This window comes from Salvelinus namaycush, chromosome 33 (assembly GCF_016432855.1).
Source record: "Salvelinus namaycush isolate Seneca chromosome 33, SaNama_1.0, whole genome shotgun sequence".
Taxonomy (NCBI): Eukaryota; Metazoa; Chordata; class Actinopteri; order Salmoniformes; family Salmonidae; genus Salvelinus; species Salvelinus namaycush.
The window spans coordinates 16,429,626-16,445,135 of record NC_052339.1 but is presented as its reverse complement, the minus strand read 5'-3'; the positions used below and the strand labels follow the sequence as shown (position 1 = coordinate 16,445,135).

Below are 15,510 nucleotides of genomic sequence, written 5' to 3'. Positions count from 1 at the left end.
ATGAAGTGGAGAGAGACAGACAGACAGACAGAGGAGAATGAAGTGGAGAGAGACTGATTGACAGACAGACAGACAGACAGACAGACAGACAGACAGACAGACAGACAGACAGACAGACAGACAGACAGAGGAGAATGAAGTGGAGACAGACAGACAGACAGACAGAGGGGAATGAAGTGGAGCAAGACAGACAGACATAGGAGAATGAAGTGGAGAGAGACAGACAGACAGACAGAGGAGAATGACGTGGAGAGAGACTGATTGACAGACAGACAGACAGACAGACAGACAGACAGACAGACAGACAGACAGACAGACAGACAGACAGACAGACAGACAGACAGACAGAGGAGAATGAAGTGGAGAGAGACAGACAGACAGACAGACAGACAGACAGACAGACAGACAGACAGACAGACAGACAGACAGACAGACAGACAGACAGAGGAGAATGAAGTGGAGAGAGACAGACAAACAGACAGAGGAGAATGAAGTGGAGAGAGACAGACAGACAGAGGAGAATGACGTGGAGACAGACAGACAGACAGACAGACAGACAGACAGACAGACAGACAGACAGACAGACAGACAGACAGACAGACAGAGGAGAATGAAGTGGAGAGAGACAGACAGACAGAAAGACAGAGTAGAATGAAGTGGAGAGAGACAGACAGACAGACAGACAGATGTGGATTATTCTGGTCTGATTCAATGTATCCTTCATGAAAGAGAGAGAGAGAGCAATGGAAGAGAGAGGGAAAGAAAGAGAAATTTGCAGAGAGAGGGAAAGAAAGAGAAATTTGCAGAGAGAGAAAAAACAGAACGAGAGAGAGAGAGATAGAGAGAATGAAGTGGAGAGAGACAGACAGACAGACAGACAGACAGACAGACAGACAGACAGACACAGACAGACAGACAGACAGACAGACAGACAGACAGACAGACAGACAGACAGACAGACAGACAGACAGACAGACAGACAGACAGACAGACAGACAGACAGACATAGGAGAATGAAGTGGAGAGAGACAGACAGACAGACAGAGGAGAATGAAGTGGAGAGAGACTGATTGACAGACAGACAGACAGACAGACAGACAGACAGACAGACAGACAGACAGACAGACAGACAGACAGACAGACAGACAGACAGACAGACAGACAGACAGACAGACAGACAGACAGACAGAGGAGAATGATTGTGGAGTTCTTTTATTTAAAGAGACGAAGAGTTTTTGAGTGTCTGTGTCCCTTTTTCAATCTTGACCTTGTTGTGGCTCTTTGGCACACAGTGTGTGTGTGTATGTGTGTCTATTTGTGTCTCTCTCTCTCTGTGTGTGTGTGTGTGTGTGTGTGTGTGTGTGTGTGTGTGTGTGTGTGTGTGTGTGTGTGTGTGTGTGTGTGTGTGTGTGTGTGTGTGTGTGTGTGTGTGTGTGTGTGATCCAGAGAGTTCTAGGGAAGGATGTACCAGACTTTGGTCAGCCAATCATTACTCACTAAGCTACATCAGTAGGCTACGCTACTATTACACTACTTTATCATCTCTCACTGAACACCCGGGACATATCAGCTGTCAACATTTTAACATGACTCTCTCTCTCTCTCTCTCTCTCTCTCTCTCTCTCTCTCTCTCTCTCTCTCTCTCTCTCTCTCTCTCTCTCTCTCTCTCTATCTCTCTCTCTCTCTCCTGTGTGAGAGTTAGGGACCGTTTTTGAGCGCATATGTCCCCTTTCGAATTTTGACCTTATTGTGGCCCTTTGGCACACAGTGTGTGTGTGCGGCTTTGGGGGTGTGGGTGTGTGTATCTGTGACTGTGCAGTAGCAGTGCATCCAAACAAATAGGTCTAGATTGCTAAATAGATTAATGCACAAACAGCCCAGTTTCAGTTGACTGAGAGGAAAGCATTTGCTCTTTGAGTTATTGATGTGGTGATGCACCGGTGAGCATCTCATTGAGTCTGGATTAATATCCACACAGATAAATGATGAGACAGGCTGGCTGGAATGCTTGGAAAGTAGATGGGAAAATGAATTAGTGAAGATGCTTATTAATGTATCAAATTCATTTTTTCGTTTTTTAGTTGTTTTTTGTTATACACTCAGCCCAATGTTCTAAATGAATACCTTTCATTGTGTTATGATAAAAAATGCCCTTGACAATGTCAGCATTTTGTTTTATTTGGCTGTGTAATCAGTTACGTCTTTTTTCAAACTTCAAAGGTTGCATTGTGTGCTGGTTTTTAGTCTTGTTTATTACTATACATCTCCCTGGTTTGGGGTTCTGGTCAGGTTCTTCAGAGGTACATCTCTCTGATTTTGGTTTCTGATCAGGTTCTTCAGGGGAACATCTCTCTGGTTTGGGGTTTCGGATCAGGTTCTTGAGGGGAACATCTCTCTGGTTTGGGTTTCTGATCAGGTTCTTGAGGGGAACATCTCTCTGGTTTGGGTTTCTGATCAGAGTCTTGAGGGGAACATCTCTCTGGTTTGGGTTTCTGATCAACTTCTTGGGGGGGGAACATCTCCCTGGTTTGGGGTTCTTCTGATCAGGTTCACCAGGGGAACATCTCCATGGTTTGGTTTCTGATCAGGTTCTTCAGGGGAACATCTCTCTGGTTTGGGGTTCTTCTGATCAGGTTCACCAGGGGAACATCTCCATGGTTTGGGTTTCTGATCAGGTTCTTCAGGGGAACATCTCTCTGGTTTGGGTGTCTGACCAGATTCTTCAGGGGAACATCTCCCTGGTTTGGGGTTCTTTTGATGGTATTCTCATGGTTCTGTTATCCATGTGTTCTCCATAGATCTTCAAGAGGTGCTGGTTGGTGTTTAAGAAGGCGTCCAGTAAAGGCCCCAGACGGTTAGAGAAGTACCAAGATGAGAAGGCAGCATACTTCAGAAGCTTTCACAAGGTAAATACATTTTTTATACTGTCACTGTCTTTTATATATATATATATGTATACAGTTGAAGTTGGAAGTTTACATACACCTTAGCCAACTACATGTAAACTCAGTTTTTTCACAATTCCTGACATTTAATCCTTGTAAAAAGGCCTACCTTCAAACTCAGTGCCTCTTTGCTTGACATCATGGGAAAAATCTAAAGAAATCAGCAAAGACATCTGAAAAAAAATGTGTCAGTTAAGATCACCACTTTATTTTAAGAATGTGAAATGTCAGAATAATAGTAGAGAGAAGGATTTATTTAAGCTTTTATTTCTTTCATCACATTCCCAGTGGGTCAGAAGTTTGCATACACTCAATTAGTATTTGGTAGCATTGCCTTTAAATTGTTTAACTTCTCTAGGATAGGGGGCAGCATTTTCACTTTTGGATAAATAGCGTGCCCAATTTCAACTTCCTTCTACTCATCCCCAGAATATAAGATATGCATATTATTAGTAGATCTGGATAGAAAACACTCTGAAGTTTCTAAAACTGTTTGAATCATGTCTGTGAGTATAACAGAACTTATGTAGCAGGCAAAACCCCGAGGACAAACCATTCAGATCTTTTTTTTGTTGAGGTCACTGTCTGTTCAATGAGCTTTCATTGGGATACTAGATTTCTAAGTGACTTGTTTGCAGTTCCTACCACTTCCACTGGATGTCACCAGTCTTTGGAAATTGGTTGAGGTTATTCCTTTGTGTAATGAAGAAGTACGGCCATCTTGAATGAGTGTCACTTGAAGTGTACTTTTTGAGAGAGGCGCATGACTCGAAAAGTAGCGTCAGTTTGTTGTCTTCCTGTATTGAACACAGATAGTCCCGTCTTCAATTTGATCGATTATTAACGTTTAAAAATACCTACAGTTGTATTACAAAAGTAGTTTGAAATGTTTTGGCAAAGTTTACACGTAACTATTGAGATATTTTGTAGTGACGTTTCGCAAATTGGAAGCTGTTTTTTTCTGGATCAAACGCGCCAAATAAATGGACATTTTGGATATAAATGGACGGAATTAATTGAACAAAAGGACCATTTGTGATGTTTATGGGACATATTGGAGTGCCATCAAAAGAAGCACGTCAAAGGTAAGGCATGATTTATATTTTATTTCTGCGTTTTGTGTTGTGCCTGCAGGGTTGAAATATGCTACACTCTCTTTGTTTACTGTTGTCCTTTTTGAAATCTGACACATTGGCTGGATTCACAACGAGTGTAGCTTTAATTTGGTATCTTACATGTGTGATTTAATGAAAGTTTGATTTTTATAGTAATATATTTGAATTTGGCGCGCTACATTTTTCTGGATTTTGGCCAAGTGGGACGCTACCGTCCCACCTATCCTAGAGAGGTTAACTTGGGTCAAATGTTTCAGGCAGCCTTCCACAAGCTTCCCACAATAAGTTGGGTGAATTTTGGCCCATTCCTCCTGACAGAGCTGGTGTAACTGAATCAGGTTTGTAGGCCTCCTTGCTCGCACACGCTTTTTTTGTTCTACCCACACATTTTCTACGGGATTGAGGTCAGGGCTTTGTGATGGCCACTCCAATACCTTGCCTTTGTTGTCCTGAAGTCATTTTGCCACAACTTTGGAAGTATGCTTGGGGTCATTGTTCATTTGGAAGACCCATTTGCAACCGAGCTTTATCTTCCTGACTGATGTCTTGAGATGTTGCTTCAATATATCCACATACTTTTTCTGCCTCATGATGCCATCTATTTTGTGAAGTGCACCAGTCCCTCCTGCAGCAAAGCACCCCCACAACATGATGTTTGGGATGGTGTTCTTCAGCTTGCAAGCCTCCCCCTTTTTCCCCAAAATATAACGATGGTCATTATGGCCAAACAGTTCTATTTTTGTTTCATCAGACCAGAGAACATGTCTCCAAAAAGTACGATCTTTGTCCCCATGTGCAGTTGCAAACCGTAGTCTGGCTTTTTTTGGTGGTTTATACTTGCGTACTATTGTTTGTACAGATGAACGTGGTACCTTCAGGTATTTGGAAATTGCTCCAAAGGATGAACCAGACTTGTGGAGGTCTACAATTTTTTTCAGAGGTCTTGGCTGATTTCTTTAGATTTTTCCCATGATGTCAAGCAAAGAGGGACTGAGTTTGAAGGTAGGCCTTGAAATACATCCACAGGTACACCTCCAATTGACTCAAATGATGTCAATTTGTCACGACTTCCGCCGAAGTCAGTTCCTCTCCTTGTTCTGGCGGCGTTCAGCAGTCGATGTCACCGGTCTTCCAGCCATCGCCAATTCACTTTTCATTTTCCATTTGTTTTGTCTAGTTTTAACCCTCTGTTCCCCCCATGTCTGTGTGTGGAATTGTTTGTTACGTGTATGTGCACGTCAGACTGGTTTGCGCCGGGTTATGTCAACCCGTATTTGTTTATTGTTCTTAGTGCCGTGTGTCTGTTCGCCGTAATAAAGAGCTCCGTTTGCTACCCAATTCTGCTCTCCTGCGCCTGACTTCCCTGCAGCCAGTTACGCATACACTACAGAATTCCACACCCGAGTATGGAGTCAGCAGGAGCAGGTACCTCTAGTAGTTGAGTCGAGGAGCGCGTCCGGGAGCACACTGCGTTGATTCACCATCTCGGCGCCGCCATGGCCCGCGTCATCCAGACAATGGACCGCTGGGAGAGACAGAGAGTCCCTCCAGCGCCCCCACCAGCACAACAGGGGTCTCTGCTACTCACCCCCTCCACACCCGGTTCCAGTGGGATTCGTCTCGCACTTCCCAGGGAATGCGATGGGACGGCCGCACGCTACCAGGGTTTCTTGCTGCAGCTGGATTTTTATCTGGCGACCGTCCACCCGGCTCCCTCAGGCCGTGAGAGGGTGTCCGCCCTCGTCTCGTGCCTCTCGGGGAAAGCCCTGGAGTGGGCCAACGCTGTGTGGGGAGAAGGAGATGCGGCGCTGGACCACTTCAAGGATTTCAACCGCCGCTTCCGGGCAGTCTTCGACCACCCGCCCGAGGGTAGAGCGGCTAAGCGGGTGAACGTCTCTTCCACCTGAGGCAGGGGACGAGGAGCGCGCAGGAGTTCGCAATGGACTTTTGGACCCTGGCCGCCGACGCGGGATGGAACGACAGGGCCCTGATCGACCACTATCACTGCAGTTTGCGCGAGGACGTCCGTCGGGAGTTGGCCTGCAGGGACACCACCCTCACCTTCGACCAGCTGGTGGACCTGTCCATTCGGCTGGATAACCTGCTGGCTACCCGTGGACGTTTAGATCGGGGTCTGTCGGTTCCATCCCCCAGCACCACCGCTCCGATGCCCATGGAGTTGGGAGGTGCTGCGCTCAGGGAGACTGGAGGAGGTTCCTTCTTGTGCACCACCTGTGGCCGCAGAGGTCACACTGCCGGTTGGTGCTGGGTTTGTTTCTCTGGGGGTCGAGGCAGCAGGCAGGGCACTCTGGCTTCACCCCAGGTAAGCCGGCACCATTCTCACCCAGAGCCCTCTGTTGCACACATGTTTTTGTATGTCACTTTTCCTGAGTTTTCCCCGGATTCCCAGCATAAGGCGCTCGTCGATTCAGGCGCGGCTGGGAAATTTATAGACAGATCATTCGCCCATAGCTTAGGGATCCCCATTGTTCCAGTGGCTATGCCCTTCCCAGTTCCCGCCTTAGACAGTCGACCATTAGGGTCAGGGTTGATTAGGGAGGCCACCACTCCTTTGGGCATGGTGACGCAGGTGGGTCACAAGGAGAGAATCAGTCTCTTCCTCATTGACTCTCCTGCGTTTCCCGTGGTGCTAGGCACGGGAGTCTTTATGGGGGTGCCACAGGGTTCAATCCTAGGGCTGACTCTCTTCTCTGTATACATCAATGATGTTGCTCTTGCTGCTGGTGATTCTCTGATACACCTCTACGCAGACGACACCATTCTGTATACTTCTGGCCCCTCTTTGGACACTGTGTTAACTAACCTCCAGATGAACTTCAATGCCATACAACTCTCCTTCCGTGGCCTCCAACTGCTCTTAAATGCAAGTAAAACTAAATGCATGCTATTCAACCGATCACTGCCCGCACCTGCTCGCCCGTCCAGCATCACTACTCTGGACGGCTCTGACTTAGAATACGTGGACAACTACAAATACCTAGGTGTCTGGTTAGACTGTAAACTCTCCTTCCAGACTCACATAAAGCATCTCCGATCCAAAATGAAATCTAGAATCGGCTTCCTATATATCGCAACAAAGCATCCTTCACACATCCTGCCAAACATACCCTCGTAAAACTGACCATCCTAACCTTTTATTGACTATATGGAGAATCTCCCCCACATTGATTGAATCTCTATATAATCCTTATATAATGTTTCACACGTAATGTATAATATGTAGCCTATGTCTCATTATTATAATTTTTTTATTGTATGTTTGTATATATAATTATAATTTGTTCTATTTTTTCTTTGTTACGCTCGTCTGTTACTGTCACTTTGTCCTATTGTTGTCTAATATCTTTTCACTTTTGTCTTGAATGTTCTTAATTGGAAAATGTAAAAAAAAAAAAAGAATGACCATCCTACCGATCCTCGACTTCGGTGATGTCATCTATAAAGTAGCCTCCAACACTCTACTCAACAAACTGGATGCAGTCTATCACAGTGCCATCCGTTTTGTCACCAAAGCCCCATACACTACCCACCATTGCGACCTGTACGTTCTCGTTGGTTGGCCCTCGCTTCATACTCGTCGCCAAACCCACTGGCTACAGGTTATCTACAATTCTCTGCTAGGTAAAGCCCCGCCTTATCTCAGCTCACTGGTCACCATAGCAGCACCCACCCGTAGCACGTGCTCCAGCAGGTATATCTCACTGGTCACCCCCAAAGCCAATTCCTCCTTTGGTCGTCTTTCCTTCCAGTTCTCTGCTGCCAATGACTGGAACGAACTGCAAAAATCTCTGAAGCTGGAAACACTTATCTCCCTCACTAGCTTTAAGCACCAGCTGTCAGAGCAGATCACAGATTACTGCACCTGTACATAGCCTATCTATAATTTAGCCCAAACAACTACCTCTTCCCCTACTGTATTTATGTATTTATTTTGCTCCTTTGCACCCCATTTATTTCTACTTTGCACATTCTTCCACTGCAAATCTACCATTCCAGTGTTTTACTTGCTATATTGTATTTACCTCGCCACCATGGCCTTTTTTTATTAATTTAATTTAATTTTTTATTATTTAAAAAAAAATGTTTTTGCCTTTACCTCCCTTATCTCACCTCATTTGCTCACATTGTATATAGACTTATTTTTCTACTGTATTATTGACTGTATGTTTTGTTTATTCCATGTGTAACTCTGTGTTGTTGTATGTGTCAAATTGCTGTGCTTTATCTTTTGGCCAGGTCGCAGTTGCAAATGAGAACTTGTTCTCAACTAGCCTACCTGGTTAAATAAAGGTGAAATAAAATAAATAAAAAATAAAGGGGGGCCCGGTACGTTTGCAGTGGTCGGCTGAGGCGGACAGGGCTTTTGGTCACCTGAGGGCTCTGTTTACCTCGGCACCTGTGCTGGCCCATCCGGATCCCTCTTTGGCGTTCATAGTGGAGGTGGACGCGTCCGAGGCTGGGATAGGAGCCGTGCTCGGGTACGCCACCGAAGCTCCGCCCCTGTGCCTTCTTCTCGAAGAAGCTCAGCCCAGCGGAGCGAAACTACGACGTGGGCGACTGGGAGCTGTTGGCTGTTGTCAAGCCTTTGAAGGCGTGGAGACATTGGCTTGAGGGGGCTAAACACCCTTTTCTCATCTGGACTGACCACCGCAATCTGGAGTACATCTGGGCAGCGAGGAGGCTGAACCCTCGACAGGCAAGGTGGGCCATGTTTTTCACCCGTTTTGTTTTCACCCTTTCTTACAGACCAGGTTCCCAGAGCATGAAGGCAGATGCACTGTCCCGGCTGTATGACACAGAGGAGCGGCCCATGGCTCCTGCCTGGTGGCGCCGGTAGTGTGGGAGCTGGACGCGGACATTAAGCAGGCGTTACGTGCAGAGCCCGCTCCCCTCCAGTGTCCCGCTGGGCGTCTGTACGTTCGTCTGCTGTCCGTGACCGGCTGATCTATTGGGCCCACACGTCACCCTCCTCTGGTCTTCCAGGCATCGGTCGGACGGTGTGCTGTCTGAGTGGGAAGTACTCGTGACCCACTTTGGCTAAGAACGTGAGGGTTTATGTTTCCTCCTGCTCGGTGTGCGCCCAGTGTAAGGCTCCTAGGCACCTGCCCAAAGGTAAGCTACACCCCTTACCCGTTCCACAACGGCCTTGGTCGCACCTGTCGGTCGATTTCCTTACCGATCTTCCTCCTTCACAGGGTAACACTACGATCCTGGTCGTTGTGGACAATTTTTCTTAGTCCTGTCGTCTCCTCCCTCTGCCCGGTCTCCCAACGGCCCTACAGACTGCGGAGGCCTTGTTCACTCACGTCTTCCGGCACTACGGGGTGCCTGATGATATAGTGTCTGACCGGGGTCCCCAGTTCACGTCGAGGGTCTGGAGAGCGTTCATGGAGCATCTGGGGTTCTCGATCAGCCTTACCTCGGGTTTTCACCCCGAGAGTAATGGGCAGGTGGAGAGAGTTAACCAGGATGTGGGTAGGTTTCTGCGGTCGTATTGCCAGGCCGGTCATATTGACCGGCCGGGGGAGTGGGCGGCGTTCGTGCCCTGGGCAGAGATGGCCCAGAACTCGCTTCGCCACTCCTCCACCTCTCCCCCTTCCAGTGCGTACTGGGGTATAAGCCGGTTCTGGCTCCTTGGCATCAGAGTCAGACCGAGGCTCCTGCGGTGGATGACTGGTTCCGGCGAGCGGAGGAGACATGGGACGCCGCCCATGTTCACCTTCAGCGCACCGTGCTGCGCCAGAAAGCCAGCGCAGACCGTCACCGCAGTGAGGCCCAGGTGTTCGCAGCGGGGGACTGGGTCTGGCTCTCGACCCGAAACCTGCCCCTCCGCCTGCCCTGCCGGAAGCTGGGTCCGCGGTTTGTGGGTCCGTTCAAAGTCCTGAGGAGACTGAACGAGGTGTGTTACAGGTTACAGCTCCCCCCGACTACCGTATTAACCCCTAGTTCCATGTGTCTCTCCTCAGGCCGGTGGTGGCTGGTCCACTCCAGGAGTCTGAGGTGCGGTAGGTTCCTCCGCCCCCTCTGGACATCGAGGGGGCTCCGGCGTACGCCGTTCGCTCCATACTGGATTCGAGGCGTCGGGCGAGGGGCCTTCAGTACCTCGTGGAGTGGGAGGGGTACGGTCCGGAGGAGAGATGCTGGGTTCCGGTGGAGGACGTGTTGGACCCTTCAATGCTGCGGGAGTTCCACCATCTCCCTCCAGATCGCCCTGCACCTCGCCCTCCGGGTCGTCCTCGAGGCCGATGTCGGCGCGCGGCTTCATTCGAAGTCGGTTCCTCTCCTTGTTCGGGCGGCGTTCGGCGGTCAACGTCACCGGTCTTCTAGCCATCGCCGATCCACTTTTCATTTTCCATTTGTTTTGTCTTGTTTTCCCGCACACCTGGTTTACATTTCCTCATAATTTGACGTGTATTTAACCCTCTGTTCCCCCCATGTTTGTGTGTGGAATTGTTTGTTGTTACGTGTATGTGTACGTCAGACTGGTTTGCTCCGGGTTATGTCAACCCGTATTTGTTTATTGTTCTTAGTGCCGTGTGTCTGTTCGCCGTAATAATGGGCTCTGTTTGCTACCCAATTCTGCTCTCCTGCGCCTGACTTCCCTGCAGCCAGTTACGCATACACTGCACAATTAGCCTATCAGAAGCTTCTAAAGCCATGAAATCATTTTCTGGAATTTTCCAAGCTGTTTAAAGGCACAGTCAACTTAGTGTATGTAAACTTCTGACCCACTGGAATTGTGATACAGTGAATTATAAGTGAAATAATCTGTCTGTAAACAATTGTTGGAAAAATTACTTGTGTCATGCACAAAGTAGATGTCCTAACTGCCTTGCCAAAACTGTTAAAAAGACATTTGTGGAGTGGTTGAAAAACGAGTTTTAATGACTCCAACCTAAGTGTATGTAAACTTCCGACTTCAACTGTATATATATATATATATATATATATATATATATATTCACCTCATTGGCTCTCCAAAAATGTTTGTCTTGATATGAAGGGTACACTCAGTAGACAGATATGTTTTTAGACGCAGCACAAGGCCAGACAGAAATTAATTTGTCTGAGTCTGTTGACCCTTTTTACGGCACCACCTCCCATCACAACTTAGCCACAACCTTAATGTTTACCCAATAACAAGCCCCAACCACCATTTCCCCTCAGACAATATCGCCAAGCACTTATTTTATTACACATCAATCAGTTAAATCATATTACGCACAAACCGACCCCAAAAAATAATTGTATTTGTCTTTCATTAAATAATTTCACATGGGGTAAAGATTGCTGTTCGGGAATCTTTTAAGGCACATTTGGATGCTTTATCTCGTTCCTCCGGGGTCTTTCTCTTCCTTTGAGGAGGATAATCTGGAATATAATATATCTCTCCCCGCTTCTTAAACACTTTGAAAATACCCCAATTAGGCCTCATTATCAGTGGCAAGGATGATGTTAAGTGAGTTAAGTGGCTCTGCTGTAGTGATGGGAGGAGAGGAGATGTGGCCTCAGATAGGGACTTGCTGGGACACCAGTGTTTGATGTGTCTGGGCTCTTTAATATGTGGCTGTATTATGAGAGGGGCCCTTTAAGGCCCTATAACACACTGTCTAATACACTATCATTAGTTATCAGTCACTTCCCCACCTCATCAAGGGGTTGACTGACTGGAGGCCTATGCTGATTTGCAATAGCTACGTAACTTTTTCTACTACATCATTCCATCAAATTGAAATGCCTGTGTAGTGTTAACCTCTCCTAGAGATGTCTGCTACCCACAGCAAAAGTGAGTGATGACAGAACACATGCACCAGTGCACCTGATAATGCTTCCCCACAGTGTTCCCCAGTGCACATGAAAACGCTTCCCTAGAATCCCCACACAGATTAGGAAAGGTTCCATCCGAGGGGTTCCAGAACAGTGCTCCAGAGAGAACTTAAAAACAACAACAACAACAACAGTGGATTTGCTTTTGTGTTTCGAAGGGTGCTGCGTAGATAGAACGTTGCGGCCATGCCCGCCTGTCAGGAAAACAACCTGTGGTTACCTAGGTTACCCCGTTGTCTCACAGCAAAAACATGACCTTTTTCAAAGCAATTTTCTTGTTTGCTTGTTTTAATAAATTGCAAAACTAGATTTAAGAAAAGTACAAAGATGACTTTTCAACATTGCTTGCTCCGGAGCATTCTCACTACGTAGAACGTTTTATATTATAGGCTTCCCAACAACACAAACAAACGGATTTTACAGCTACAAGTAGTGAATGGAGTTTCAGTACAAACTGAGTATATTAAACAAGTGAAATGTCTTACCGGTGATTGAATGTTTTCCACACAGATAGATACAGTACCAGTCAAAAGTTTGGACACCTACTCATTCCAGGGTTTTTCTTTGTTTTGACTATTTTTTACATTGTAAAATAATAGTGAAGACATCAAAACTATGAAATAACACATATGGAATCATGTAGTAACCAATTTTTTTTTGAACAAATCGAAATATATTTTATATTTGAGAATCTTCAAAGTAGCCACCCTTTGCCTTGATGACAGCTTTGCACACTCTTGCCATTCTCTCAACCAGCTTCATGAGGTAGTCACCTGGAGTACATTTCAATTAACAGGTGTTAAATTGGTACATTTGTGGAATTTCTTTCTTTGAGCCAATCAGTTGTGTTGTGACAAGGTAGGGGTGGTATACAGAAGATAGCCCTATTTGTTAAAAGACCAAGTCCATATTATCGCAAGAACAGCTCAAATAAGCAAAGAGCAATGACATTCCGTCATTTAAAAAAACAAAAAAACATTTAAATAATAATGTAACCTTTGTTTAACTAGGTAAGTCAGCTAAGGACAAATTATTATTTCCAATGACAGCCTACTCCGGCCCTAACCTGGACGATGCTAGGCCAATTGTTTGCCGCCCTATGGGACTCTCAATCACAGCCGGTTGTGAAACAGCCCAGAATCAAACCAGGATCTGTAGTGACGTCTCTAGCACTGCAATGCAGTGCCTTAGACCGCTGCGCCACTCAGAAGCCATAACTTTAAGACATCAAGGTCAGTCAATCCGGAAAATGTCAAGAACTTTGAAAGTTTCTTCAAGTGCAGTCGCAAAAACACATCAAGCGCAATGATGAAACTGGCTCTCATGAGGACCGCCACAGGAAAGGAAGACCCAGAGTTACCTCTGCTGCAGAGAGTAAGTTCATTAGAGTTAACTGCACCTCAGATTGCAGCCACAAAACAGACACATCTCAACATCAACTGTTCAGAGGAGACTGCGTGAATCAGGCCTTCATGGTCGAATTGCTGCAAAGAAACCACTACTAAAAGACACCAACAAAAAAAAGAGACTTACTTGGGCCAAGAAACACGAGCAATGTACATTAGACCTGTGGAAATCTGTCCTTTGGTTTGATGAGTTCAAACTTGAGATTTTTTGTTCCAACCGCCGTGTCTTTGTGAGACGCAGAGTAGGTGAACGGATGATCTCCGCATGTGTGGTTCCCACCGTGAAGCATGGAGGAGGAGGTGTGGGGATGCTTTGCTGGTGACACTGTCAGTGATTTATTTAGAATTCAACGCACACTTAACCAACATGGCTACCACAGCATTATGCAGCGATACGCCATCCCATCTGGTTTGCGCTTAGTGGTACTATCTTGTTTTTCAACAGGAGAATTACCCAAAACACACCTCCAGGCTGTGTAAGGGCTATTTGACCAATGAGAGTGATGGTGCTGCATCAGTTGACCTGGCCTCCACAATCACCCAACCTCAACCCAATTGAGATGGTTTGGGATGAGTTGGACCGCAGAGTGAAGGAAAAGCAGCCAACAAGTGCTCAGCATATGTGGGAACTACTTCAAGAATGTTGGAAAAAGCATTCCCCATGAAGCTGGTTGAGAGAATAACAAGCGTCTGCAAAGCTGTCATCAAGGCAAAGGGTGGCTACTTTGAATAATCTAAAATATACAATATATTTTGATTTGTTGAACACTTTTTTGGTTACTACATGATTCCATATGTGTTATTCCATAGTTTTGATGTCTTCACTATTATTCTACAATGTAGAAAATAGTTTAAAAAAAAGGAAATCCCTTGACCGAGTAGGTGTGTCCTAACTTTTGACTGTACTGTATGTGTAGCCTACTTGGATACCGGCTCCCCACAGTTTCCCACTCTCTCATGCCGAATAGGCGGAAGCCGCACGGCTATTTTCGCAGGCTCTATTTCCCTACGTGGGAGCATTGTGAACCATAGGTCAGGATTTTTGACCTGGCTACATGAACATTAAACAACACATCAGATTTTCAGCATGTTTTGTTATTTCTGTATAACAAAAAACGATGACAAAGTTGGCTCTTTTACACTGGGTGTCAATGGGAAATAACGTTTGTGTTCCCCAATTTGTGGGTGTGGTCAAGGGGAATTCCTTATTATTATGTGAATATTGACTCGGAGTATACAACTGAATAATTCAAAAAAATTATTCAGCAGGACCCACTCCCTGTCTCACTTGTTTACTGTTTTGGCTGCCTCTATGTCATGAGCTTTTGACAAAAGCATTTGCAGCCATATGATGCTACCAATGGTTTGGTTCATAAACCGTAAATAAATAAGCAGTAAACTGTAGAGAAGTAACTTTTAGAGAGTTTATGCCTTTGGGCTATATTCTTGACAACAGCTTTGTGGCTATGTTCTGAGAGGAAAGAGAAGATCATCAAAGAGGAGAGGAGAGGAGAGGAGAGGAGAGGAGAGGAGAGGGGAGGAGGGGAGGGGAGGGGAGGAGGGGAGGGAAGGGAAGGGGAGGAGAGGAGACTGGCTATGCATATAGAGCCCAGCTAGCTCCAGTGCTGATGTGGTTTTTGCTGCCAGTTCCGTGTTATAATTATTTTTCTGGGTTAAGATATGAACCATATTGACTTCCTCACATCAGCGATGCAAACAGATGGTATCAATGCTATTTTCTGGATAATGAATACTGAGGATAATGGTATTCAATAAATTTTGTACAACCTCATCATCACAATGCCTTGTGATGCAGTTTCACAACAGTCTTGAACAGAAAATGCTGTTCATGGAAAATTGAATTTATTTCACTAGCAATAATCGAATTAAAGGTAGAAATCTTTATTCTGCATGTGGCATGTTAGCATGGCTCGTGGCTCTGAGCTCTAACAGTCAGGTTTTTACTATATAGGAAACACGCACGCAGGGACGAACACTCGCACGCACACACACACACACACATTTTACTACAGTATACGGGCAGTGAGCCCACGTAATACATTCCCATCAGGCTGGCATTGTGCCCACGGTTGGATCTGAGCGAGTGCTCTACAATAATGTAATGGCTCTTATCTGTCCAGCAGCGAACAGAGAGGATTGTTGAAGAAAACAGTCCTATAAATGCACAAGATATTC

General features: G+C 45.9%; 1 protein-coding gene across 1 annotated transcript in view; it reads left to right on the top strand.

The window, feature by feature from the left end:
* Nucleotides 1-15,510, top strand: part of LOC120027673 (docking protein 6-like) — a 49,766-nt gene that overhangs the window by 20,381 nt on the left and 13,875 nt on the right. Inside the window, exon 2 of the mRNA XM_038972668.1 lies at nucleotides 2,799-2,906. Within this exon, the coding sequence (XP_038828596.1) occupies nucleotides 2,799-2,906 (108 nt within the window). The remainder of the gene's footprint in view (nucleotides 1-2,798; nucleotides 2,907-15,510) is intronic.